Consider the following 26,028-nt stretch of genomic DNA (forward strand, 5'->3'; position numbering starts at 1 on the left):
GATCGATACTGCCATGTAGATACCTTCCTAGCTGAGAAGGACCAAAGCTTGCCAGGTTGAAATGATACCCTGCGACCTGTTACTTGGGTGTTGAGGGAATTTTTAGGTTTCTCTTGGCATAAACCCACCTGGGGCGGCAGATCCAGCCTCTTTAGCCCTGTCTGGCTTTTCAGTCAAGGCTTCTGGATTGTTCTCGCCTAACCCTAGACACCAGTTCTAGTTAATTATTCTTTTCTTTCTTTCCCAGGCTCATCGATGTAGATCAATCAATTGTAAGCAGAGGCGAGACAGTAGTTATTGGAATGCAGTTCGGGCGGATCCACCGGTGGTCGTGCCAACAAACACCGTACAAATACACCTCCATTCAAACAATAAAATCGTACTTTTTACGGGCCTCGGAGCGATTTTACCCAATTGAGACTCCATCCATAGTCACCATCATTACTCCGTACATGCACCGGTGGAAATGAAATTTTGATGCCGTGCCTTGGTCCTGCCATGCATCAGGTCAGACAATTTGTTCATCCTTTGTGTGGCGTCAGGGGTGTTCTCTTAATCTTTTTCTCGGCAATACGCAACCAAGTAGGCTATCACAAGGATTGTCAAATCAAAACTCGAGTTGAATAAGGCACGGTAGTTCATATCCAGAAGCATCCGATGTCTTACAGCCTTGTGAAGTGTCTCGGGCAGTTGTTGGTGTTGCCTTGGTTACCTAGGTGCCTACCTACCTTGGATGTCTGGGGCATGTACTTCTGTAACGAGCACCTCTTCTTCATGCTTTCAATTTCTTTTTTATTAATATTACAGAAAATTTACACAACGACGACGTTTTAGTTAGTGTAGTCGCCCAAGCAACTTCAGCCTCGAGAATGCCGCCAAGATGACCAATATTAACCAAGGTAGGGATGGTACGCAGTATGTAGCTAGATGTTTGGCGTAGACTTGACAAATGCTGCATGCTCTCACTTGTAGTTTGGCCCACCCTTGCCATCTATCCTGAACCGCCAACTCCAGTGCTTTTCTGGCTCGGCGATGACGCTCCTCATCGCCTCCAGGAAGGGCTGGCTGGGCCCGCGGACGAGCAAACCCCTGTCCAGGCAGAGCCGCGCAAACCTCGTGGCCGTGACGGCGTCGCCCGCCCCATTGCTCTCGAGCGCCGCGCGGTAGTACGCCTCGTGGATGCGGTTCTCCAGACCCTCGAGCCGGAATAGCGTGATCAGCAGCTCCGCCTTGGCCGGGTACGCCGCCCTCGCCGTCTCCGGCCGGGCAGAGTAGTCGTCCAGCTCGGCCCAGAGCGCCTTGATCTGCTCCACACGCGCGTCCGACTCGGCTCCAAAATGGGCCTCTGAAGTACAGCGCTGGCAGCTGCAGCCAAAGCCCCAGTCCTTGCGTAAGCGGTTTTGGCGTGCTTCCCGGGTTTGCACAGGGCTTTTTGGTGTGTTGAGGCCTCGTCAGATATGTCCTTCGTCAAGCTCTTGGTGAGATGGACAAGTCAGGGACTCACTCAATGTACGATACGGTCAGTTCCTCGCCCGGCATAATGTCACGTATAGCGTAAATTCGCTGCGACATAGTCATAGGATCAAAATAGGCGGCGCAGTTGGGGCTGCATTCATGGTTCATCCGAGAAACTATCGCGCATGAAACCATACTATATTAGCAAACCTCTCGGGAAACCCAACCGGCCGCCTCACTTTGGACTCGTCGTCGAAACCCACCTTCCACAAACGTCGAGTGAAAGTCGACGCCACGACGGATCGAGGTGCGGTACGCGTTTGTCGAATAAATCTTGTGGACCTTGTCCGTGTGATCCTTGGCGGCGTCGTGCGTCGACAAATCCAAAAATTGCGCGAGGTGATGCTTGGGCAGCCCACCCACGGCCGGCACCAGCAGCTGCGCTAGGTCCCGGGGCGCCAGGCCAGTCAGCGCGCGCTCATCCACCATGACGGCGGGCGTGCGGGCCGTGACGAGGTGGCCGGTCCGGATGGGCTGTGTGGCGCGGAGGCCGATGCCCTTACCCGGCACAGGGACCGCGACGTATGGGCGCGACTCGGCGGGGACCCATGAGTTGTGCGCCGGCGACCCGTGGACCGGTGCGTCAGAGGCGAACAGCGCGGCCAGCTCGTCCAGCGTTGTCCGCGTTGTGATCAGAGCGGTGCCCTCGCCCGAGTTGAAGGAGGGCTTGGCAAAGGCGCAGAACTCCTCGCGGCCCAGCCGCCGGCAGACCCCCGTGGACTTCCATCCGGGCAGTGCCGCGGAGTCGACATCGTCTGCATCTTGTGTGCCGCTTTGGTTGTGCCCACGATTTAAGCGTCTTGATGTTCCCACTTGGCAGATCTGGCCATCTCCTCGCCCAAAGATGTCCGGGTGGTGTACGGCTGAACAAGAAAATGGTTCAGTGGTGCTTCGAGCATCCGCTCTTGTTAGGCACAGCGCCACCAACAATATGGTAGCGGTATTAGTTTGACGCGTCATACTAGAGATGATACACGGAGTAAATAAAAGCACTACACCGGGTCGATATCTAACAATGGATGGCCTTTCGTGCTAAAAACTAGCCAGGAACACGAACAAAACGGATCCGGTGTTGATGCCAGGGGTCAAGGGCCTTACCTCTACTATGTAAGTCGGTAGGTGATTTGTGGCTGGCTTGATAAAATTGTGGTGTGGCTACGTTACCCAATTTTAATATGGATCAGGGAGGTCATTCTAGAGGTAAGGGGTCAAGGGTTACTTGTGCTTGACGTTTCATGTTCGTCACGCTTCTGATTATGTAAGTAAGCTTTTTGTAGCATTGTACAGACATGATCTCCTTCATCACACAGTCAGGCTCCAGTGCACCATTAATAGTCCATGATTGCCAAAACATCGGTGTGCTTAGTTCGTGATACAGTTTTGTCAGGAGTAAGCCGGGGTCTAGAAAATCTTCACATAACTTTCACGACAAGGCATCTACAAGGAACTGTCTTGATACCATCACTCCAACCGATCTCGTTTGTCCAAAAGAAACGAAAAGAAAAGTCCAAAGCAACACTCCCAAGCCTGCGCTTGCGCTGCGGGCGACCCCTATATGGTTGGTTCCCCGTCTGAGATGAGAACAAAAGAACAAAGACAAAAAGAGAGAGAGAGAAAAAAGAAATCCCGACCCCAAGTCGGCTCTATATACACTAATCTTCGAACCTCCAAAATCTTCCCGAAAAAGGAGAGACAAAACAGATACAAAGCAAAATGAAGGTGAAGAACCAAAGTGTGCCCAACCCCTACATGTTTTTGGGGGGACAGTATATCATTTGATGACAGCAACAGCGCAAATGTCATCTCCAAGCCACATCATTATAAAACATACATCTTTGCCTCCGCCAAAGCCACCGACCCCATTTGTCCTTTCCCGTCTATGAACATGAACAATTCCGGATTATATAACTTCAAAACGAATATCTCTGGGTGGTTGCTGCTGACCCATACCGGCCGCTCCTACGCCGACTGTCGCCATTCCGCCGGGAGGAAACAGGCTGTTGATCACCGAAATCGCAACAGGAACTCTGCTGTAGAGCGTAGCGCACAAGACGACAAGAAGAACCGGGATCTAGAACAAAGAAGAGATTGTTAGCCTCATGTTCACGCGTCATCACTCGTTGGCTCTGGTGGAGAAAACATCATTTGACTTACCCAGATCATGAAAAGATTACGGTCAGATCTCAATCCCTTCCTCTTTTCCGCATGCGCTCGTCTGAGGTTATCTTGCTGCTCCTTGGTAATTGTATTCTTCCGCCCAATCTGCAACAAGGCCGGCAGCTGCTCAGGCTGTTGGTCCTCGTCAGAGTCGACTGTCGAAGTGCTCGGCCCTGCAGTGACAGAATCTTCATCGTACATGATCGTGCACTTCATGTCAGCCTCAGCTTCGGCTGCCGCTCGCGCTGCCGATGCTTGCTTCGTATCCATATCCTGGTTGTTTTTCTGCGGAAAGATGTCATCATACGCTGGCGGCGGTGCTGAAGACTGGTTGACTAATCCAGAAAAGTCCCACCACTTGCCGTCCATGTCCCGCCTCTGTTCTGGCCTAGGCTCATTTGCGCCGCTGCCGCCAATGTTTGGAACCAGGGAAGATATGCGCTGGAAAACAGGTGCCGAGTTCAGGTAGCCCTGGTATTCTGACAAGGGTGGCATCCCTGGGAAGTTGATCGGCCCCATTTGCGAAAAGTTGGGGAACTGCGGCAATGTCGGCAACCTCATAGCCATAGCCTGCTGCAAGTGTTGGAACTGGTCTCTGCATTGCTCCCTGAAGGCCATTACCGCTGCTGATGGTGATGCCAGTCCTGGAGGTGTGACGCCATCAACCCCATCTAGAGGTTGCGGAATCTTTCCGTCGTGCGCGGTAGCGGTACTCGCACGCCTCATGTTCAGCCAAGCGTTACCACCAGAATCAGAGGCAGCCATTTCAGAATCGTCTTCTGAAGTTGCATCCTCAGAGTACTCGGGGCTCTCGCCCGATGATGTAGAGTCCTCCGAGGTGTACTCTTTGGCAGTGGGCTGGGCAGAAGCCGGCTCCCACAGCGATCGCAGAGATGTCGCACTGCTGACCCTGCTGTGCATCGATCCGCCGCTTTGTGATCGCCTGTGTCTTTCCAAGCGTCGGATGGCCTTTAATATGTCACGGGACTGGGACATGTCAGCCGCAGTTAATCCAGACAATGTACGCATAGTCGGATCCGCCCCCTTCGCAATCAGTCTTCTCACTATCTCAACATGGTTGTTGAGAGATGCGATATGCAGTGGCGTATAGCCTCCCTTGTCTCGGGCGTCGGGGTTCGCCCCGCGAGCTAGCAGGGCCGCGACAAAGCGGTGGAGACCAAGAGAGCAGGCAAGATGAAGCATTGTCTGACCCGTGCGCCTCTGCAGGTTGAGTCGTGCCTTGTGGGTGCTGTCGTCCAGGTCTATCAAGTCGAGGACCTTCAGAAGCTGAGATTCAGTGCTGGCACCGTTGAAAGAGAACCCGTTGTAGTTGCCGCCAACAGGGCCCTGACCGCCGTTACCATTCGAATTACCCCAGCTTGAGCTGTCGCCGTTGCCTCCACCGATAATCCTTCGAGCTACATCCCTCACATCCTCAATCTTGCCCGTCATCTTGTGCCCCAGAACGGACAAAGCTGTCCGCATCAGCTGCTGCTCATCATCGTCCACATACTTAAAGATAGGCTGATGTTTGGTTGCAGATGTGAATTGCTGGGGCGCCGTTTGTCCATTCTGTTTAAACGTTACCAGGACAGCACCAGAGACAGGAGATGGCGGCAGCAAGCACACAAGTGAGCTCTCGCCCCAAAATGTTGTCGTCGTTGCCTTCTGATCACCGAACATAACCTCCAGTCCTTGATAGAATCCGCCACCGAGGATGGTGACCTCGATACCTCCTGATTTTGGACCCTCATTAGGGATGATCTTATGAATCACGGAGAGTTGCGTCCGGGGCTGTGCCATATTCATAGGGAGATTGTAGATGCCATTGGCCAGGGCTCGTTCCAGGTGAGACTGTGATTGTTGCTGATGCGCTGCGCTGGCGTTTGAGTTGTTCCTGAGGCTGTTCGGACTGGGGGCACGGCTGGGATGCGCAGACCCAGGGGCAGAATAAAGCTGAGTCATTGCGATGTTGTCCAAGCCAGCAGCCCCATTGCTGGTTGCAAACAGAACTTGGTCATTGCCATTGGGAGTGGGAGGACCGCCGTTGAAAGGCTGAGCGATATTTCCGCTGTTGGGAGTGCCACCATTTCCAAACATGGACTCGGCAGATATCGAGAACGAGCTCAGGTTAGGGGTGAAAGGTGACGTGGCTGAAGGTATTGCTGAGTTCATCTGGCCGTTACCCGTCGGCTTGCATGCCCCAGGCGACTGCGAAGTTTCAATCCTAGTCATGGCTAATCCTGAAGGGACCTTTGTCATGCCTCCGCTAGACTTGCGCTTCTTGGCACTCGGGCCTGAGCTACCGTTCGGCGATACGGGCCTTGATAGGTTTCGCGGTGTTTGAACAATATGCTGAGGTTGTTGGGGAGTGGATAGTCCCGAAGGGAATGTAACGGACTTGGAAGCCGGCACCTCAGAGTGCGAATGCGAAGACCCAGGCACCGAAGCACCGGGACTCGGAGCATTAGTGTCGTGAGATGCCGGATTACCATTTCCGTGTATCAGCGACGGGTCCGATCCGGAAGCCTGTGCAGATTGCGGGTTGGTGGATTGCGCGGTGTGCGGAGTCTTGTGGTCATCGGTTATCATAATGGACTCGGAGAGTTGTTGCGCGATGAGCTTATCCATGTGATCCTTAATGGTGAAAATTACACGGAACCCGCCCTTTTCCTGGTGATGCCTGCAGTAGCATGCTATCCGCATCGGCGCGTCAATGACTCCGCTAGTCAGGTAGTGCCCTGATTGCGCTGCCTTGGGCCCAGGAGCGTTTGGGTCCTGCCATTCCTTGATCTCGTGTGTGTTGAAGACAACCACACGGCGGTGTTCATCGCGAGTCCAGTTCTCCTCTTCCTCCGGCTTCTTCGCCTTCTTCCGAGCGGCGCGTTTCCTTTCTCGAGTGATGCAGCCGGGGCAGATGTGAACCTCGCCGCCGTCTTGAGGTTTTGTTTCCTCCTTGTCGGCCTCGTTATTGCCATCCCCGGGCTTTGAAGTTGATGATGCAGCAGCGGCGCGGGCCAGGGCACGCTTGCGGACCTCAGGATTTTGCATCGCACTTGTACAGACCAGCATCACCGTGAGTTCCAGCATATCCGGGGACCTCTCCGGCCAAGGCTTCGCGATGAGCTTGGGCTTTGAGATGGTGTGCCTGGGCAGATGCAGGCGCTTGATGCCCGGAGGTAAAGGCGAGATGGTCAACTTTACCGGGATCTGCGTTTCCACACGTGACTTGAGAGGTGTCTGGTTGATGGTCAGGCGGCATGGCGGGCCAGAGCCAAACAGAGATTGCTGGTAAATCGGAAATTGTGGCTGTCCTGAAACACTGGGTGGTATTTGCTGATTTGGGAATACCGCAGGCATATTTCCGTTGTTTTGATTCTGCGCATTCTGAAGTCCGTGTGTGAAGGAAAACCCGGCGAATAGCGCTGCCTCGCCGGTAATCCCCATTCCAGAGGCGCTGATGAAATCAATCCCGGCAGGGGAGGGCGAGTTGTTCAGAATCGCAGAAGGCGATGAATCCTGGCTGAATACCATGTTGGAAGTGGGCGAAACCTCCCTAGACTTTGTCTTGAGATCACACATTGACTGGGTAAGCGAGTACTGCTGAGAGGGGCGCAGTGATAAGTAGGTAGGTTAGCGGGGAACTGCGGCGCGGCGCCATTGCAAACCTTCTCCAAACTTACCGACATGGCCTTGTTATGCCCTCGACCGTTCATTTTGGGAACCTCGGAAGATTTTGAATAATTGGGAGGGCCGTTGATATTTCCGTTCGGTGACCTGGGAGAGGTCATTTGCTCTGAAGCTCCGCTGGCGAATGGACTTGGTGTGCTACTCGGGCTCTGAAACTCGAAACTGGATGGACCAATAGAAGGGTCAAGACCGAAAGGGTTCTCAATGGATAATGGGTTAATAGTCCCATCTGTGGCTATGCTGTTGTCATCCTCTGTGTGCAAGAAGTCTTCAACTTTCCAATCGCCCGTGAATTCCAATCCGTCCATCATCACGTCACCGGCTACGAAGCCAGGTTTTGCAGAAGCCATGCCTCCGGTCTGCTTTGATGAAGATGATTCTGAGGATGAATCCGGAAATGAGGGGCTTGGTGACTCGGGAGAGCTCGCCGGGTTTGATATAGGAGGCGGATTGGGCGCTGGTGTTAAAACGGCTTTGGAGTCGGCTGCTCTTGAAGCCTCATAGGCGTGTAGGCTATCGGGGTCGTCGCTGTTGATAAATTCAAGATAGGAAAGAGGCCCTTCGTCGGAGTCGACCAAGTCGAATTCGGGCGAGAAATCTGCGTGGGCAGACATCCCGACCTGTCTTGATGTTGGTCGGGACGTCGGTGATGACAGAGAAACGGCCTTCGGTCGCCAACAGCACGCAATGGTGCTTGTCGCTAGCAACGCCGTGTGTATATTCCCGGATTCCTGCTGCTTGTTTTTCAACTTGCTCCTCCTCGACTCCGAGAAGCGTTTTGCGTGGTCCGGCGCCGAATGCGATTGAAAAGACAATATTGTGGTCAAATTTAAGCCAGTAGCGTTTTTTTTGGCTAATCGTCCGCGGGTCGATCTGGTGCCGCGTGTCGGCTGCGGCTGGTCGTACGAATTTAGGTCTCGAAGTAGGGGAAGCGCCGGCCGGTTCTGTGTTTGATTCTATTCTTCGTTCGGCTGAATCAAACCAATTTGGCCAGAAGGAATTTGATATCGAGGTTCCTTCAATTCGGTGAAGAACGGGATTGGTCCCGGGGCTTGACACGGCGGCCACAAGGGGAAAATTGCGATACGCGGCAGGCGGGCCAGCTGGCGACGGGGGGTTTGTTGTGTCAGACGGATTTGTTGAGTTGGAGCGATTCTGAGTTTAGTTTCGGCTGGTGTCAATGTGTTGGACGCCAGAAGCTCGCCGGTAGTGATGCTGCAGCAATTTTGTCGATGGGGGAAGCAGGCACAGGATAATGGATTCGAAAGAAAAATGACCCTTGGGACAGTGTCGGATTCATTCAAGGACCCAGCCTGGTTGTATGGAATCGTGACCTTTTGGGTCCGACAGGCCGTTTTGCAGGAATCAAAGTAAAGGTCGACCTTGTTGATCGAGTCGTGGGACTGACGAAAAAGAATGGGGATGAGCGGCCGGGGTGGAGGCGGTGACTGGGCCCTGATGGATGTGCGGCGGCCAGTAACAAGCGCCGATAGGCAGCCGGAAGTGGAGAGGGACGAATTTTGGCCCTGCAATCCCGCTTGTCCGCCAAGTCTGTGCTCTTCCCATTTGCCAGCCAGCGACCTTTAACCTGCCAGACCTTAAAAAAAAACGAAAAAGTAATACAACCACACTTGACGGGCAGGGGTGGCGAGGGTAGGGGTTGCCGGCAAAATCGGGGTCCTTCGGATTACACAGACTGGGAGCTTGCGTGCTCATTTTACGACCTTTGTACCTATTTTAATAGGTGCCTACGTATGGGTACCTCGTACGTCCACCCATTTCCGGGTCTTGTCTGGTGTACTGTACTGTACTGCAGGTACTGTACAGGTACGGTGGGTGTCTGGCGTCCGGGACGTGATGGGGGCAACTTGGGCACAAAGAGACCCTGCTAGCATTAAAAGAGGCGCACAGAAAACGGCATGCTTTCGCGTCCGAGCATCACTTCACCAAGCCACACACACACATATTTAATGGAGGGAAAATCATCAACGCCATTAACCATACTACGTAGCATGAAAAGTTAACGAAACGCAAGGCCACCAAAAAAGTCGGGAATGGAGAATTGTTTTGATTGTAGCTACGAATAGTAGGGCAGACAGGGTTGGTGCTGGGTGAATGGCTACCTACCCACCAGCTAACAACTACCGAATGTCTTAGGTACGGGGCAGGGCAACTTCGGTAAGGTACCTAAGGAAGGTACCTACCTTAGATAGGTACGGAGTTGGCTAATGTGTAAGCAAAGTCGAGGTCCCTCCCTACTGGTTCTGAGTACAGTATTTGATATGGCTTTAGTTTTTGTTTGTTTGTGCCACACGGTGTTGTAATGCTGTCAATCTAGGCCGACCTGCAGAATTCGACAGTAACACTAGTATAAATAAGGTAAGTAAACAGCCGCTCACGGTCCCGAACTCGACGAGATCTTGACCGCGACTTTGCGATATACGATGCCTACTCGTCAAATAAAAGCGACCTCCGCAACGCCCGTCTACTCACGAGAGTTTTAGAGGCTGGTTTTTCTTCTTCTCATGGGTCTCCTCGTTGCTTCTGATTTCCCGTTTTGTTTTCTGTTCCATGAAACACTAACCTAAGCTAAGCTATCTATCTTACGTTTGGAGGGGTTGGACGTTTCGCTAAATGCATGGACCATGCTCTTCATCTCCAGTCAGCAGGCGTTGTTGAACTCTAAAGATGGCCCAGGACGAACCGTTGGAGCATCAATCCCGGCTGGTGACTGACAGACTCGTTTACGCCAGCTGCACCTAAAACTGCCAACGGGTACCCACGGATTCTTTTTTGGGTACATCAACTGACATTAATATTTACAAAAGTCATTGCTTTTTCCTTTGGTGGCATTTGACAACTTGCTAATTGCAAAGAAAAATGTCACCTGCCCATCGACCTTGTCTTGTCTTATTCTGTCGTATCGGCAACTCCCCCGGGCCCGTATCGCATGTATTGCTTTTGTATGAGGCGAATTTTCTACAACTGACTCCGTAGGGAGATTGCTCTATTATAGCGCGGCTCGCATGAGTTTTAAGAGTGGATAGGGACTTTTTTTTTTTAAAAAAAAAAAAAAAATTGCGAATCCGATACATGAACGGTTATATATAGGACACATATATCCTCACCAAATTCTGTGCCTTGCGTTACCTGTCTACTACACGAAGATCGGAGGCCATGTAATTAAACCTAAACTATTTGTGCAATCGGTGTCCACTCTACAAATACTCCGTACAAATACGTGGTATGTGGATGAGTGCAGCCAGCACGCAGAGACGGTTCGGCCTTGTTACATCTTGGCGACCTTGAGCACATAACCCTGTTAACCTAGCGACCGCTGACGAAATACGCAAAACGCCTCAGACCGTCATTTACAATCCTCTCGCTGTGGAGAAGCCTTTTTACTTTTTCATGTTTCTTTTTTCTTCTTTCTTCTTTTTTTCTTTTTTTTGTTCTTGGAAAAAGAGATAACCAAAACAACCCCTCCTTTGGAAGCAGACTTTGCGGATGCAACAAGATCGATTTGATAACAACTGTTGCCCTGACGAGCCAATCGGTTTTTCGAACCTGCAGCTGGCCCAGGCTTTTCGACACGCAACCATCCTACCCGGCAGTCGCCGCGTTGCGGATGAAAGAGTTCCAATCATGAGATGCTTCCAGCCGTGTGTGTACGTAGCTTTGAATCTTATCCGATTTGAGCCTCCCACCCGTCACCCGCACTCGATCCGATTTATCGAGGGAGACAGTGTGTGTCTGTGTCTATGAAAAGAAAAATATCCAAATAAACTAAGCTGGAAAAAAATACACTGGTTTTCTCACAAATCGGACTGGACCTTACCGCCTGCCTTGTACATATCGATCCTCTCCCGAGCTGAGTTTCCCCTTACGTCTCTAGAAAGAGATGTCTGCGTTGTAAGCGTAACGTCGCACATTACCGGGGAGATTGGTCTAGGCTAGAATAGTTCCACTTTGTTCTGCATCAAATCGTTCATACGGAGGCGAGCGGTGAATCAAATTACGGAGTATGTGTGTATTGTACAGCATGCACATTGAATGCTTTTTATCTCGTTACGTTTCATTTTATTATTATATTTTCCTCTTCTCGTTTGTCTTTTTCCCGCCTGGGGTGTGGTCGGATAGGCAGGCAGGTTACGGAAGGTATGGTCTCACCCCTTGCGTGACAGTGGAGAACTGGGCGCAATCAATTGTTCAAGAATGCATATTATTTGCTTTCGAAGTATCAGTTTTATCAAACACCGCTCTGTATTATATTTCTGCCCTCTGCCGCATAGATGCTCTAGAGTGTTCACTGGGTCGATGCAGATGTACCAACCATAGTAGACAACATCCGATGTTGGCACCCACAATGGGAGATAAGAACCTAACGTCAAACCCATCACATCTTTCAGGATAATTGACCGATGATTTCATGAACTGGCACAATACAAACTCCTTTCCTGCTTTTCTTGTTTCTTCATCTTCAAAAAAGAGAAAAATAAAATCAATCTGTGTACTACATGCAGCACCGTCCTCCAGAGCCTACGCCGACTGAGGTCGGCCACTCTCCTGAAACGAGATTCCGCGGCCCGCGGGTCTGGGCCTCGACTCGCCGTCCCGGGACGACGGAGGCCTGGTGGTCGGCGGCGCCGTGATAGGTAACCCTTGGGACGGCGTAAGGATTGCTGCCGTGGACGATCGGCTCAGTGCATGACCCCACGAGGCCCCCAGGAATTGCTGCGGGAGACGGAAAAAGATCTTTCCGAAGGGGATGCTCAGCCCATGAACGACCTAAACCTCCTTGTCAGAAAGCCGCAATTGCAAGTCGAGTAACAGAATGATAGCATCGATACGTCATGCCTATCCCCTTCGTTGGAATGCAGAACAATTCACACACGTTTACGTGGGGCCTCACAGCCGCTTGGCAAACGCCAAGGCGTTCATATGAGGGGTGTCAGGGCAGTATAGACCGGGATCAAGAAAGCAATGCCAAATACGGCAACTTACAATGCTGCAAACTGCGATGAACCAAACCACGACCCGCAGCATCTCGGTCAAGCCCTTGATGCTGTCATGGTCTCCAAGGCCCATTTCGCCGAGCGCCGCGACAAACTCGAGCGCCACCTGCAGATAGAATATGGCGGAGACGCCAACGGGACCAAAAAAGCCCACGAACAGCGCCTGCCTCAAGCTGCTGCCCCCGCCGCCGCCGTTGTGCCCTTGGCTGATCTGTGGAATATACCGGTGCGCGGCGAGCACAAACGGTAACCTGCGCAGGACCAGGACCAGGACCCCCAGCAAGACAAGGCGCCAGATGGGGACCACGTCGTTGTGCAGAAAGCTGTTCCAAGGGCATATGGCACCATACCACATGAAGATTGTAACGTTCACTGTTGGTGCGTCACTTTGGTTAGCTCAAAGCTCCATATCAAGATCCGACAAACGTGTCGTGCCGAAAAGTCGGGAAATCGGGCCAGCGTACACAGCATATCCACCGTCGGCTCCAGCATATCGTCCAGGGTCTCCAAGCGGAACCAGTCATCCCAGGTAAACACATTCCCCGCAACAAAGCACGCGAGAACGTCATCGCTGCCGAGCATGCCGCCCGTGCCAATGATGAACAGTGCCATGGCGATGGAGGAGACCAGGAAGCTCTCGCGGTCCACGAACTTGCGCCGATCGGCCCAGTGCAGCAGCTCCTTGGCCACCCAGCCAACCACGGCACCGTATACTGCACCGAGGATGACGACGTAGCCCCAGGTCTCGCCGAACCACAAGCCCATCGCCGTCGACGCACCCCCTTGGACGGGAGCGGGAGCGGGAGCGGAATGGTTTCCGCCACCGGCGGCTACGTACTTGAGCAGGAAGAGCGGAAGAAACAAAAATGGATACCCGAGCCCGTCGTTGGCGCCGGACTCGGCAATGATCAGTCGCTGGAGCTGCTGTGGGACATTGTCATCTGCGAAGCGGCCCTTGACTATCACGCCCGACAGTACCGGGTCGGTGGGCGTAACACACGCCGCGATCGCCAGGGCCCACAACACGCCAGTCCCGTCTACCGTGCTCCCTCTAAAAGGCACGACCACGAGCCCCCAGACCAGCAGGCTCGTCATGAGCCACATCCCCGTCATGACGGGACCCACTAGTATGGTCAGGGGCCGCCACTGCCGCCGCAGATACCGACTGGGGAGATGCACACCCGCCATCACAAGCTGCACGCCCAACACCAAGCGGCTGAAACCGAGCGTCACTTCATCCAGAGTAACCTCTGAGCCGCCAACATATTCGAGGGGCCTGATGAGATTTGCTGCCAGTGGGGATAAAGCTACCCCAGCCAGGAGTGAGATGACTGTGGTGGTCGAACCGCCGCTAGTTAACACAAGTCTGTCTGGGCAACCTACCAAGGCTTGGGGGTTGAAAAAAAAAGGGACAACTGATGCCGACATACGTGGGTCTGAGAGATACAACCGGTCCTTGGATAGGTACGAGACCAGCCCAAAGAGAGTTATCCATGCACCCAGGACGGTGAGGACGATGTTGAAGTTGGTAATTGCTAAAGTCGGCATTCTGATTTCCCTTTCTCAGGTCACCCCAGAGTCGGCTTTGTTCTTGCGGTGGATGAGACCACCGGATAAAGAACCGGCAGTAGTGTCCTTTCCTGTTAGCAAATCATGGGGAGAGTTCGGTGGGTTAGGCGCCGAAACTGCCGATGCCACCCTGTGAACTCTGCGCGCTCTCGAAGAAGGCCGAGAGCGAAATATCTATTGAGGTTTTTGATATGGCCTGGCCGGTCGGTTAATAGACTTGACAAAATCCGATCAATTCGTTATGGTCGCGAATGGTTTGGGAGAAGCCTCTGGTGATGTTTATGTTGGACGAGGGCAAGTAAATGACGAAGAATATATGACAATTTTGTACGAAATAGCTGATGGGAAGAGATGACAGAGATTTGCTTGAGAATCAACCATCCGGTCTGATGTCCAGGCGAAAAAGATATCAGCAAGGATACTCGATGTATTTTTTTTTTGGGTCCCCGCGCTTGCCACCCTCGTAAAAATTAGTACTTCCGCCGGCTACATACAGCACCACCGAGAAGGATGCCACAAACAATTGTTTCTGGTCCTTATCACTCTGTTCGTGGCAAGTCTTGAGATGCAAGGCTACCCTAGCTTGCATGCCGAGGTACATTAGTCTGATCAACTGACTTGTCGTTACCCCGCCGCACTCGCCTTTGCTGCCTTGCCTAGGTGCCTACGCTATCTACACATGTACCTATCTACCACGCTAGGTTGGTTGAATTTGAGGCAGTGCTGCATATTTGCGCAGTTAGAATACAAGTTGTTTCACTGTTATCTGTTTTGTTTTACACATGGTATACAAATCGACGAGTGGTACATTGGCTTGAACCTCAAAAAGTACGGCGATATTCCCTCCAACGCCGTTTTTAAACCTGACAAACCCCCCCCCCCCCCCCCCCCAAAAAAAAAAAAAAAAAAAAAAAAAGCTCCTGGTTTGTAACTACTGTCCAGGGGCTTTGAAACTTTGGCCTAATGCCGTCGCATATGTATTAGTACATAGTTAGATTCAGTACTATGTCGTGCTTTAACACGCACCTAGTCGCGTTTACCAGTTAGGGTTTGATGTTTACAACTGCATCCCTACCTCACATGTACACCTACTATAGTAATTCGTCGACAAGGTTAAGATTGGTGCTATCTGTCGGCTTGATCGCTTTGCCCGGACGTTACTCCTGCTGCATTGTTAATAGCTTAACAGCCTTCCAGGTTATAAAACCAAGATTGGACAAATGATAAGTGATAACTCATGAAATCCATAGGGTATATCTCGGCTAAACAAACAAAGCCACACGCAAGTATATAATGCAACGACAAGTGCCAAAAAACAAAACAAAACGATTTTTCACAGTCAGGGTGCCAACCTCACCCCTGCGTCACCTTTGAACAGAGTCATAGACAAAGTCATACCGTCAGAAACAAGTCGGAAGTGCATGCCAAGACAATTACTTCGGGGGGATGGGAAAAGCTCAGCGATCCGTGTGCTGCAGCCCCCACTCTCCATCAAGGGCCATAGACACCTTCATGTCATTTCAACTCCTCAGCTTGCTTGTGCAAGTCTAGCCATCTTGGCCCCCTCGACTGCCAGGAGGTCGGCCTGCACATTGCCCTCAGTGGCTGCATGTCCCTTCACCCAAACAAACTCGGTCTTGACACCACGCTTCTCTCTTTGCTCTATGAGTCGCCTAATTGGCTGGATTAAGTCTTTGTTCATGACCTCCTTGCCCGCGCTCGTGGTCCAGTTCGAGGTCTGCCACTTCTTGTACCAGTCGCAGACGCAGCTGATGCTGTATTTCGAGTCGGAAAATATTCGGACGCCTTCGTTCGCCCCGAGAGATTGAAGTGCGCGCAGTATTGCCGTAAGCTCAGCACGTTGATTTGTTTGGGGCCCATTATGAAGTTGTTCCGAGAGGTTCCTGTATTGTATTTGCCTAGTTAGCGAGCCGTGTTTAGACAGAGAGCCAACGTAGTAGGATGTCTCCTCCACGCACCTGGGATCTCCAAGGCCAAAGAACACCCCAATGCCGGCCGCCGAGTTCTTTTTGCCGTTCCCCATACTGCTCCCGTCCGTGTAAACTTCGGTCATACCATCGGGTGCTGACTTGGCCTTCTTGGCAGGCGGCTCATCAAAATCGTCCAGCTCGACTTCGCTGCTATCCTCGTCCGCGCCGTCGTCCCCGTCCTCTTCCTCGTCTTCCCCGTCTTCCTCGTCTTCCTCGTCTTCCTCTACTTCCGACACCGGAGCAGTTGACTTTTGAGTCCTGGGTCCAAAAACACGCATAAACTCTTCCGCCTCAGCCCTCGTTGAGAACTTCTTGTACTTGGGCCCCTTTACTCCTGTGTATGCCCTCTGCGCCTCGTTCCAATCCGTGTAAACGCCAGGACGGTTGCCGATCGCGACGGCGTAGTACTTTTCCGACTTGTCCGAGTTGCCGCCTGGGTTCTGGCCCGCTACAAAGGCCTCTGCCTCCGCGAGGGTGAGAAAACTTTTGTCTGTGAGCGAAGAGGGTAAGTCACGGTCAGAAAACTGGGGAAGACTGGAAGCAGGGTCCACAGCACCACGGCCTCGGTGCACATACAGGAAGCCCCAGGATATCCGGATATCATCCTTTGGCAGTCCGGCCAGTGAAGATATACGCCTGGACTGTAGCCCACCCGTACTGCATAGTATTTGGGCGCTTTCTTGTCCAACTTCCGCTTCTTGTTTTGGTCCACCTTGGGGGCCATGATGGCTGGTGTGTCAAAGTGTGGGTATGAGAGTATAATGGCGAGGGCGGGCGGGACTGGCAGGTCAGTCTGGTCTTGTTGAGGGACTGTTAAGTAATCGAGTGCGTGCGCTTCGTCGCCAAAACGGTTGCTGCGAGCGAGTTCAATGTAGCGTCGACAGGACCTATACGCCAAGCCGTCCCCTTTGACGAAAGTCGTGATAGGTGCAGAGTAACGTCCAACGCTGCAAAAAGACGCGCATATGCTGGCAGCACCCTGCAGGGCTGTGAGCGTTCGAGGTGTAGCTAGAGGATATCGTGGCCGTAGAGCCAGGTTTGTTGGAAGTCAAAGGAATCCCATTGTTCCCGCACTCTAGACTAGTGTAAATTCCGCGCAACAAGAAATGTCAGGGTCCTTCGTCTCAGTTACAAGTCTTGGTCGCCTGCTGCTATCGTCGCAAATGTCGCGATTATTCAAGTGCAAAAAGTAGCACAGTCAAGTAAAGACGGGTTGCGCAAACTAGACGATTCAATGGAGGGGCAAACGCGTGATTGTACCGTCGACGATAGAAGAGGAGAAAGCACGCAGTGTAGGACGGGCAAGCAGATCGCTTTGGTTGCGACCTTAAGAACTCCACCCCGGCCCAGCCCGTGCTGAGGGGAAATCGAACAAAAAAAAACGATCCTGCGCATCAGATTCTTGCCGAGGCTGACTCAGCACCTCCTTCTGAATTATATGAACCACAATGTTCGCATATTTGAATACCAAAGGTAACAAACTACTCAGCGCGGGCCAGTATTCACAGCACTGCTTTCTTACCATCATGCGTAACCACTCAAGGCATTCTACAGATACTAAAACCCACGTAAATTAAGGTATGCAAGAGGAAGGTAAGTGGGCAAGGTAGGTAAGGTCACTATTGACCCGCACGCATAGTCTCATTTGCAATAGCTGGGTATCTAATAAATGCTATGATGTTGCCCCCGATGCCACCTGACTCCGTAAAATCCGATGCAATGTCGTTACCGTGATCTGCATCGTTATGTTTATCCGATGCTGGCTTTCGTTTTTGCTAGATCTGAGAAAGAAGAAAAGAAACCGAAAGAGAAAAGAATAAGAAAAAAAAAAAAAAAAAAAAAAAACTCAAAAGAGGACTGCCTAAACCCTCTACCTGCGTCCTCCAAACGAAGAGAGTAAAACGAGCAACCTATGAGTGCCTCATTACCCCGGTGAGCATGTTTGATAGGTTGTTGTAAATCAGCGGTCAAACTGATCATATCCTCAAGCATGGATTTCGGGTGATAGCGTCTCTGGCTCGAGTTCCGGGGACGGTGGTTCCCATTCCCAGCCCAGCAAGCTCCAGTTGAGTTCGCGACGCCAGAAAAGACCGAGTCCGTGACCACCACCGAGTCTATCAGTGAGCCCAGGATACATGCTCTCATCCAAAATGCGGTCCTCGGAACACATTCCGCCGGTAAGTGGCATTCGCTGAGCAAGAATGACTTTGCCCATGCGCGAGTGCAGGATGGACATGGAGCACATCACACACGGCTCGTGCGTCAAATAGAGCTCAAGGCCATGGCAGAGATAACCCTCCGGCGACGGGTGGTCATCATCGAAGACCTTGCGTTCCTCATCGAGCATCGGCTCGTCCTGGAACGGATCAAAATCCACAGATAGCGGCGCGTTCGAAAGCGAGGGACCCTGTCTGTTCTCAGCACGTACCAGCTTGCGTGCCACCATGCTGATGGCCCGGAGGACAGCATGAGCCATAGGGTTTCCGGTACAGGAGCCAGTCTCCTGTCCGCCTGGTTGGTGAGACCACCGAGCATCCCCCGCCAAGGCAACAAGCTTGGTCTCGCCGGTTTCCAGGCGCTGGATGATGCAAGCTCCAACCGCTATGCCCAGCCCAGCGGCAGCTGTTTTACTTGCCACCTTGTGAGCGAGAGCCATCCATATAGCCGCATCTGAAGAAACCTCATCTGTTGCCCTGGCTACTATGCTAGGATGCGGACCGAGAGGGTTGTTCTTGCGATATACTGTAGGCCAGAAATGATTGCACCAGAGAGCAGCTTGGACCTGCGATGTCGGAGGAAGCAGCGGAACAGGGATGCTGGCCATGAAAACATCATCTTCGTCCATTCCCTCAATCTTGGAAAGCCGATCGAATATGTCCTCCACCTCAAAAAGAGATTCCACACCAATCATGATGTAAACGTACGGAGCCTTCCCCGTATGCATTTGTCGTGTCTGAACCGTCTCGTTCATAAACTGGGACTTGAGGTGTGCTGGTAAGTCACACGGCTTGGAGCATCGACGGAGGTGAGACATGCCCTTAACAACATCCTCCGGTAGCACAGTATGCAACATGCTGTAGCATAAAGGTCAAGTCAGTATATAGTAGGATAAAGTAGGATAAGGTAGCATAGTGTAATGCAGATGGAGAGTCTGCACGGGGATGTACACATACTTGACCACCAAGCTAGTAGCCCGGAGAGGAGCGCGCGTAATGAGAGCTTGGCCGTATACATGGTCGTCTCGAATCTCTAGAGTGGTTTTGAGGGGTATGAGGACTCCATGGTCAATTATAGGCGGCAGCAGATCTTGCACTAGCTGGTCTTTGGCCCGAATCACGTCGGATATATCCACATCATCCATGGTGAAGGTGCTCGACGTCCCAACGGACGAACAAAGAGATGTCGGCGACGCGGCCGCGGCGGGTTGTTCAGGAAGTTTACGCAGGTAAACGGGCGTAAAAGTAGATGTTGAGTGCAGCAAATGCTGGATTTCGGAACCAAGTGAATGCCGAACAAGTGAGTATCGAGCAGCTAACTCTCCACTATGAGTTTACCAGGCATCGTTTGTGAATAGACGTCTGACAATGAGACCAGTCTAACGGAGGCGAGGTGGAAGGCAAACCAGAGAAATAATGCTCGGCTCGGCTTTCTTGATGTCAACTAGGTGTGCTTGTTGAGAGCGGCAGGTGAGAAAAAAGGGCGGGTCGGAAGGTCCGCACGTTGTTACTTTGGCCACGATGGGAATTGAGAGAATGGAAAGTACACCCCGCACTTTGTGGTGGCTAGGTGGAGAATTGGTCGTTATTGATCACTGACACCGAACCGGATCGCACGTATTACTTTGGGTGGAGGAGTTAATTAGGTGTAGTCACGAAAATCCAAAAGCTGTAGGTTGGATAAACGTTGATCATCCAACGGGGTTGAGTGCCAGAGCTTCAGAATGATGTCAGTTTTGTTGACGGACGCAAGAACTTTTTTTGTTACTCTATCGTGCTCGCTAAAGAATACCCCACTTCTATAGTGGTCCCTGCATGTTGGAGGGGCATGCTTGCTTGGCTCACGGCTCACTTGATGCAGCGCGTCAACCTGCGTTATCGGCCGGCTTGTACAGTTTATTCAAAATATAAGCACCGTATTTTATTGCCTTCCTGTTTCCAGAATCCATCTACAAGGTACAGTAGATAGAAAGGGCTATGAACCAGTGCTGCTACGGACTACCTACAGAGGTAGTTAGATACCTTACCTTCCATGATAGGTGTACACATACGTTATCAAATACCTAGGTAGGTATTTAGGTAGGCAGTTCCCGGTAGGCACCTAGATATCCAAGGTAACATAGCTCCGCAGGTACTTTACAATACCTTTCGTTGTATTGGGGAATCTCCAAATTCGTTTGCCTCGAATTTCGACTTCGTCAAATTTTTGTGTGCGGCCCTGGCCCTCTGCGGTACTCCCTAGGTACTTTTCTGAAGCTGGTTTGTTGGGGCCAATTTTAATGAATTGTCGATATCTTTTTCCCTATTCATATTTCTGCCGATTCTTTCGTATGTTGAAGTAACAGCCCAGCTGATTCAGATTGCAAGCCGAGGCGTTCTCGTGTTCTCAGAATTTGTTACTGAACTGCGCATTAGTGGAAGCTGCAACGAGAGAAGAAAAAAATAACCCCCACCACCACCGATATAATTTGAAAGATTTCGGTCAACATCAGGTATTCATCATCACCATTTTCACCATAAATTTCTGTCGCGAGCGACTTTTGTAATTGCCGTAGGATTTCTGTGCTGTAGGTAAAGTACGTCATCAATGTAAGGCGTGGCCTACTAGGTCTAGTGGTATGTCGGCACTGGTTCTTGCTGTACAGACAGGCTCAACCAATCCTCATGAAGTACAAAGCTATTTCCCTGACGTTTTAATAATTACCACGCGAAACTCGAGATGGGGCAGTTGGAAATATGATAACACTAAGGTGTGTGAGTGAAATGACCGAGCAGGATTGGACATTAGGACTTAACAAGCACTCCTGCAGTGCAACCCCCACCAGCGTTCGAGTGGGGGATTTGTGAAGCACGGGTCTAATGTCGGAGGGTTTGCGGATGTAGTCCAATGGAATTTGCACGTTCGCAGGCCCAACCATCTGCTTGGCGCATATGGAACTGGTGGCTAGATTTAGCTTGTCTAACCACAGCCATCATCACGCCCGGCGGCAGGTAAAACCGGATCTCCGGTAAAAAGCGTCACGCTGAGTGTAACTAGTGTGGCCAAGCTAGTGCGCCGCAGTGCAATCGAAACTGTAAATGGTCCGGACGCATTGGCCACTTGACAGGTCCGACAGCTCCCAGCAGCAGCAACTTGAGTTGAGGTTGAGTGAGCTATGACTGACAGCTTAAGCTGAGTTGTGGAACATGAGGCCTTTCGCACACCCGGCACGACCGGAGGAGGAACCGCTGTTGCTTATCGTCTCTCCATCGCAAGCGAATTGCTGTCTGTCATGGCTTGTTGTAATGCAGGTCAGGCTCCCTTTTTATTTCATTTTTCGTCACTTTCTATTATTATTATTATTATTGTTATTATTATTTTATCATTCATTCTTCTGTCATTCGATGATTGTTTCATTCATTCATTACCTAATTACCTGACGGGTAATTTTTAGCGTCCTGTCTTTTTGTTAGGGCTACTTTGTGCTACCTACGATGCGCACCTTCGTTCTGGATTTGCTGACTCAATAAATTGTGTCCCGCTCTCATTCAAAAGTTCATACGCTCACTTGTGCTGACCCTGACTTTTTCTTGCGTCTTTGCTTCTTCATCTTGCCATTAATTAATTCTACTCACTGCTTACTGCTCACTGCTCACATTGTGGGCTGACTGTCAAAAGAGAGTTTGCCCAGCTCGGGCGGCTCAAGACTGGCTCAATACATTTCAATCAAGGTTTGACTGCTGCAAACCTTCGAAATTACCAAACATAAAGACTCACAACCGCCAAAGATTGCTCTTCTTGGATGAGCCCCCGCCGCCCGCTTTTTGGGGGTCAGAAAACGGTCTCCATCGACCGACATTATCATCGCGGGCGCCATAAACATCCAGGGAACAGCCGGTTTTCGGACCTCGATGAATATCCACCGACCGTCAGTGTTTTGTCAGAAATCGCCAGAAACGAACGCCAAGAGCTCCAACTCCTTGCTGCACACTGTGTGCATTCTGACCTCCGACCCTGCACGACACCCTGCGTGGCACACGACGCTTAAAATTCCGGGATTCTGCGCACACCTTCATGCCCCACTCGGCCAGAATTCGTACCTCTGGTTGGCGTAAATTTCTGGGGTTACTCTCACACAAGTCAAGCAGCCCTGGGCATCACTCCCCCATCAGTTTTCTTGTTACCAATCGACGACTTGGCTCATCGACCATTTTTCTTTTCGCCTTGTCCTTCAATGCCGTCAGCTACAACTGTCCTTCTGATCAAAGGTTAATAACATCTTTTACTTTATTTTTACATCTCATTCTTTTGTGTACCTCCTTATTCTCATTTCATTGTTGTATCCGACTTTTGAATTGGCTGATTGGTCTGGCCTGGTCTTTAATCTCAACTCCGTCCCCAACCCCTCGGCAAGTCATACCAGAAGGCGAAGACCTTAAAAAAAAAAAAAGAACACACACACACCAAACCCAAACAAGACCCTGACCTTTCCTTGACAGACGGATCACGCCAACCAGCTCTCCCACACCATTACCTTTAGAACAGCTGTATATTTCTGTATGCATAACGAACAAGCTGACACCTTTTTCTCGAGCGATCAAGACGGGCGCAAACAGGCGCAACAGTCGTCGTTGGCTAAGCTTGCAATGAGCAAGAAAATCACGGCCACGCCCAATGTGATTCCTCCAACTCCTCCTGTAACAGCAGCGCCTGCCGTCGCACCGCCACCACCAACCTCTGTCGCGCTTTCCGAGACCAATGGCGAGGCCTTGAAACCTCCATCACCGAACTCGACTTCTCCCCGCCCTGCGCAGAAGCCAGACAACTCGCACCTGCCACCTCCGGCCATCGCCCATGCGCTCAAATCGATAAACGCCTTTGACCATGCCGCACTGCGCGACAAACCATTGCCCCAATATGACAGCCCTTATACCAGAAGTATCTCTTCAACAGCACCAGGCTCCCCGAGAATGTAGGTACTCGCTCTATTCTATAGATCTTACCCCTCTTTCGCTCTTAATAAAAACCTCCGTTGCTTGTCGTGCCGTCCCTCTCCACCGTCATGGATCGCCTGCGTTTCGACCAGGACAATTCTTGCTTCTCTGTACCCTTGAAGATTACACGTATACATGGTAGATCGCTGACGGCGGCATTGTGTCCTAGTCCTCCTGTCAGACAAAACTCGGGCAGCCACACACCTAGAGTTCGACCCCATGCCACGACTCTCAACATCCCCGGACTGACCAAGTCCAAGGTCTCTCCGGACGGAAGAATCCCAGATCGAGACGTCGCCTCGAAACTGTTGATTGTCATGGTGGGCCTTCCGGCTCGTGGGAAGTCTTACATCACAAAGAAAATCCAGCGCTACTTGAACTGGCAGCAGCACAACACAAGAATCTTCAATGTTGGCAGCAGGAGGCGAGTCGCCGCTGGGTTCTCTCCTCGCGCTGAGCGACCCGTGTCACCCAAATCTGCGTCCGGCGAAAGGCTGCGCGCCGCTTCCATTTTGCTTAACGGCATTGAGCAAAATGGCGACACCGTTGAAGAAACCAACGGGCACACAAGTGAATCATCTCAGGATCGAGAGCCTCCGTCATTTGATCTGAACACCTGGAAAGGTCGCCCGAAGTCGATCGCCGGCGTTGACGGCCCTGAGGCCTATATGGACCAATCCGCCAACTTCTTCGATCCAAAGAACACAACCGCCCGGGCACTGCGAGAGCAGGTTGCCATGGACACATTGGACGAGGCCCTGGACTACTTGCTGTTCCAGAACGGCTCGGTCGGTATACTTGATGCAACAAATAGCACCATCCATCGCCGCGAGCTTATTGTCAAGCGAGTCAAAGAGAGAGAGCCCAAACTTGGCATTCTCTTCATCGAAAGTATCTGCCATGACCAGACTGTGAGTTTGTAGCAAGCTTGATCGCAAGGTACTGTTTTTTCTTCTTTTTTTTCAGACCACTGACAACATTTTCAGCTGCTCGAGGCCAACATGAGACTCAAACTTTCCGGCCCAGACTATCACGACAAAGATCCGATCAAGTCACTACAGGACTTCAAGGAACGGGTCAGACAGTACGAAAGTGCTTATACGCCCTTGGGAGAATGGGAAGAGAAGAATGATTTACAATACATACAGGTAGGTTCTGATCCTTGCTTCAAACCACTTCCGCATAAACCAAGCTAATCTTGTCCAATAGATGATTGATGTTGGAAGGAAAGTCGTTCATCATAGATTACGAGGCTTTCTCAGTGGTGGTATTGCCAACTACCTCTTGACATTTAACCTTGCGCCACGTCAAATATGGATCACCCGTCATGGGCACAGTGAGGATAACCAGCTCAAAAAGCTTGGCGGTGATTCTTCACTTACGGAACGCGGTCATTTCTACGCAATGGCACTGCACGGCTTTATCACCCAAAAGCGCCAGGAGTGGCTTGTGCAGCAGAAGGACAAGATTGCTCAGGCCTCATTTCCTCCGCAGCCTGGTGATCATACTCCACCCTATCCAGAACTTTTCCAAGAGCTCGATGACAAAAACTGCTGCGTGTGGACGTCGATGCTAAAGAGAAGCGTTCAAACTGCCGAGTATTTTGAGGAGGATGAGGACTACGACGTGAAAAATTGGGAGCTTCTGAACGAGATGAATACCGGCACGTTCGAGGGCATGACGTACGAAGAGATTGCAGCCAAATACCCCGAGGAATACGAGAAGCGCCAGCGAGACAAACTTCACTACGTCTATCCCGGCGTGGGCGGCGAGGGTTATCTACGGATCATAGGCCGGCTGCGCGACATGGTCCGGGAAATTGAACGCATCACAGAACATGTTTTGATCATTAGCCACCGCTCCGTTTGCCGTGTGCTGATGGCATACTTTATGGACCTGACACGCGATGACATCGCGGATTTGGACATGCCGCTGGGCATGCTATACGCAATCGAGCCGAAGCCTTACGGGATTGAGTTTCACGCGTACAAGTACGATGAGTCCAACGGGACGTTTAGTGAGATTCATGACTACAAGCCGCAGAGGACAACAGACCGCAATAACTAAACATTTTGGCAGCGGAACGTAGCGACATGACTACCGTTTGCTCGAAATTGTTCCCGGGGCCTGATTTCTTTCGCTGTTGTTGTTGGGGGGCTGGTGGGTGGAATTTGATTACTTTTTTGGGGTTTGTCGGTCTCTTTGATACTACTTTCCCCCATCCTTATCTATTCATAATCCTGTGTTATTATCTTGATTTCTCTTTTTTCTCTCTCTCGCTTTCCTACTTTTTTGTTTGGGCCAGGCGTCATGGGAATGGAAAACACGGCGGGAAAGGGTGGACTCACCGGATTATTGGTTTGAATGTGTTGTCGTTACTCTGCATCTGAGCTCATAGATGGTTGCGAATCGCTTGTGATCATAGATACCCGCGTCTCCTTAAAGACAGGCATACAAACGGGGCTGGCGTAGATTGTCTACGTATGAGCTTTCCTCGAATCATCAGGACCACTGTTCTGTGCTATTTTATACACGAACACGCGATTAGCGTGCCTCGCTGGTTAAAACTCGCCACTCGAAAGTTTAGACATGATGTTATTTTTGCTGCTGCCAGACTTGTGGCATAGCTGGCGCGAGATAATGTCAGCTAGTCCAGGTCCAGCTATATTCGAATGACCGCAAGTACTACCAAGGGGATTGAAGTCCCCGTCCCCTGCAGCTAGTCGACATATAAGTCACAGCCGCCCTGCCCGCCGACTACGGACACGATGAAATGATATCCGCCCACAGTGATATGGAACCACTATGTTGGGGAGTAAAATATCCATACAGTTTATTTATTTAATAAGGCCACAAGGAGCGAATCGGAACATGGCGCGCGTAAGTACTACTTAGAAATTT

The 26,028-nt window shown here is 51.2% G+C and overlaps 6 protein-coding genes across 6 annotated transcripts; 2 read left to right on the plus strand and 4 right to left on the minus strand.

The window, feature by feature from the left end:
• Positions 1–704: 704 nt before the first annotated feature.
• MGG_14002 (uncharacterized protein) lies at positions 705–2,675 on the minus strand. The gene is made up of 4 exons (XM_003716055.1): positions 2,614–2,675; positions 1,719–2,476; positions 1,505–1,631; positions 705–1,428 (listed from the first exon to the last, which is right to left on the minus strand). Exons 2-4 carry the CDS (start codon positions 2,473–2,475, stop codon positions 963–965), a joined length of 1,350 nt encoding a protein of 449 aa, XP_003716103.1. The 5' UTR covers position 2,476; positions 2,614–2,675; the 3' UTR covers positions 705–962.
• Positions 2,676–2,826: 151 nt separating this feature from the next.
• Positions 2,827–8,749, minus strand: MGG_14003 (ankyrin repeat protein). Its single transcript, XM_003716056.1, has 3 exons — positions 7,356–8,749; positions 3,670–7,272; positions 2,827–3,586 (listed from the first exon to the last, which is right to left on the minus strand). Exons 1-3 carry the CDS (start codon positions 7,974–7,976, stop codon positions 3,416–3,418), a joined length of 4,395 nt encoding a protein of 1,464 aa, XP_003716104.1. The 5' UTR covers positions 7,977–8,749; the 3' UTR covers positions 2,827–3,415.
• Positions 8,635–9,866, plus strand: MGG_15356 (uncharacterized protein; the record flags this gene model as incomplete). The annotated part of the gene is made up of 5 exons (XM_003716057.1): positions 8,635–8,732; positions 9,005–9,127; positions 9,179–9,189; positions 9,520–9,540; positions 9,754–9,866. The coding sequence occupies 5 exons, from the start codon at positions 8,635–8,637 to the stop codon at positions 9,864–9,866; spliced, it is 366 nt and encodes a 121-aa protein (XP_003716105.1).
• Positions 9,867–11,569: 1,703 nt separating this feature from the next.
• Positions 11,570–14,489, minus strand: MGG_08580 (Na(+)/H(+) antiporter). Its single transcript, XM_003716058.1, has 4 exons — positions 13,808–14,489; positions 12,842–13,708; positions 12,367–12,749; positions 11,570–12,150 (listed from the first exon to the last, which is right to left on the minus strand). The coding sequence occupies exons 1-4, from the start codon at positions 13,923–13,925 to the stop codon at positions 11,902–11,904; spliced, it is 1,617 nt and encodes a 538-aa protein (XP_003716106.1). The 5' UTR covers positions 13,926–14,489; the 3' UTR covers positions 11,570–11,901.
• A 3,269-nt stretch (positions 14,490–17,758) lies between these two features.
• On the minus strand, positions 17,759–19,878 carry MGG_08581 (uncharacterized protein). Its single transcript, XM_003716059.1, has 2 exons — positions 19,111–19,878; positions 17,759–19,011 (listed from the first exon to the last, which is right to left on the minus strand). The coding sequence occupies exons 1-2, from the start codon at positions 19,296–19,298 to the stop codon at positions 17,922–17,924; spliced, it is 1,278 nt and encodes a 425-aa protein (XP_003716107.1). The 5' UTR covers positions 19,299–19,878; the 3' UTR covers positions 17,759–17,921.
• Positions 19,879–21,662: 1,784 nt separating this feature from the next.
• Positions 21,663–25,738, plus strand: MGG_08582 (6-phosphofructo-2-kinase 1). The gene is made up of 4 exons (XM_003716060.1): positions 21,663–23,105; positions 23,297–24,038; positions 24,114–24,275; positions 24,337–25,738. The coding sequence occupies exons 1-4, from the start codon at positions 22,693–22,695 to the stop codon at positions 25,192–25,194; spliced, it is 2,175 nt and encodes a 724-aa protein (XP_003716108.1). The 5' UTR covers positions 21,663–22,692; the 3' UTR covers positions 25,195–25,738.
• Positions 25,739–26,028: the final 290 nt, after the last annotated feature.

This window comes from Pyricularia oryzae, chromosome 4, assembly GCF_000002495.2.
Source record: "Pyricularia oryzae 70-15 chromosome 4, whole genome shotgun sequence".
Taxonomy (NCBI): domain Eukaryota; kingdom Fungi; phylum Ascomycota; class Sordariomycetes; order Magnaporthales; family Pyriculariaceae; genus Pyricularia; species Pyricularia oryzae.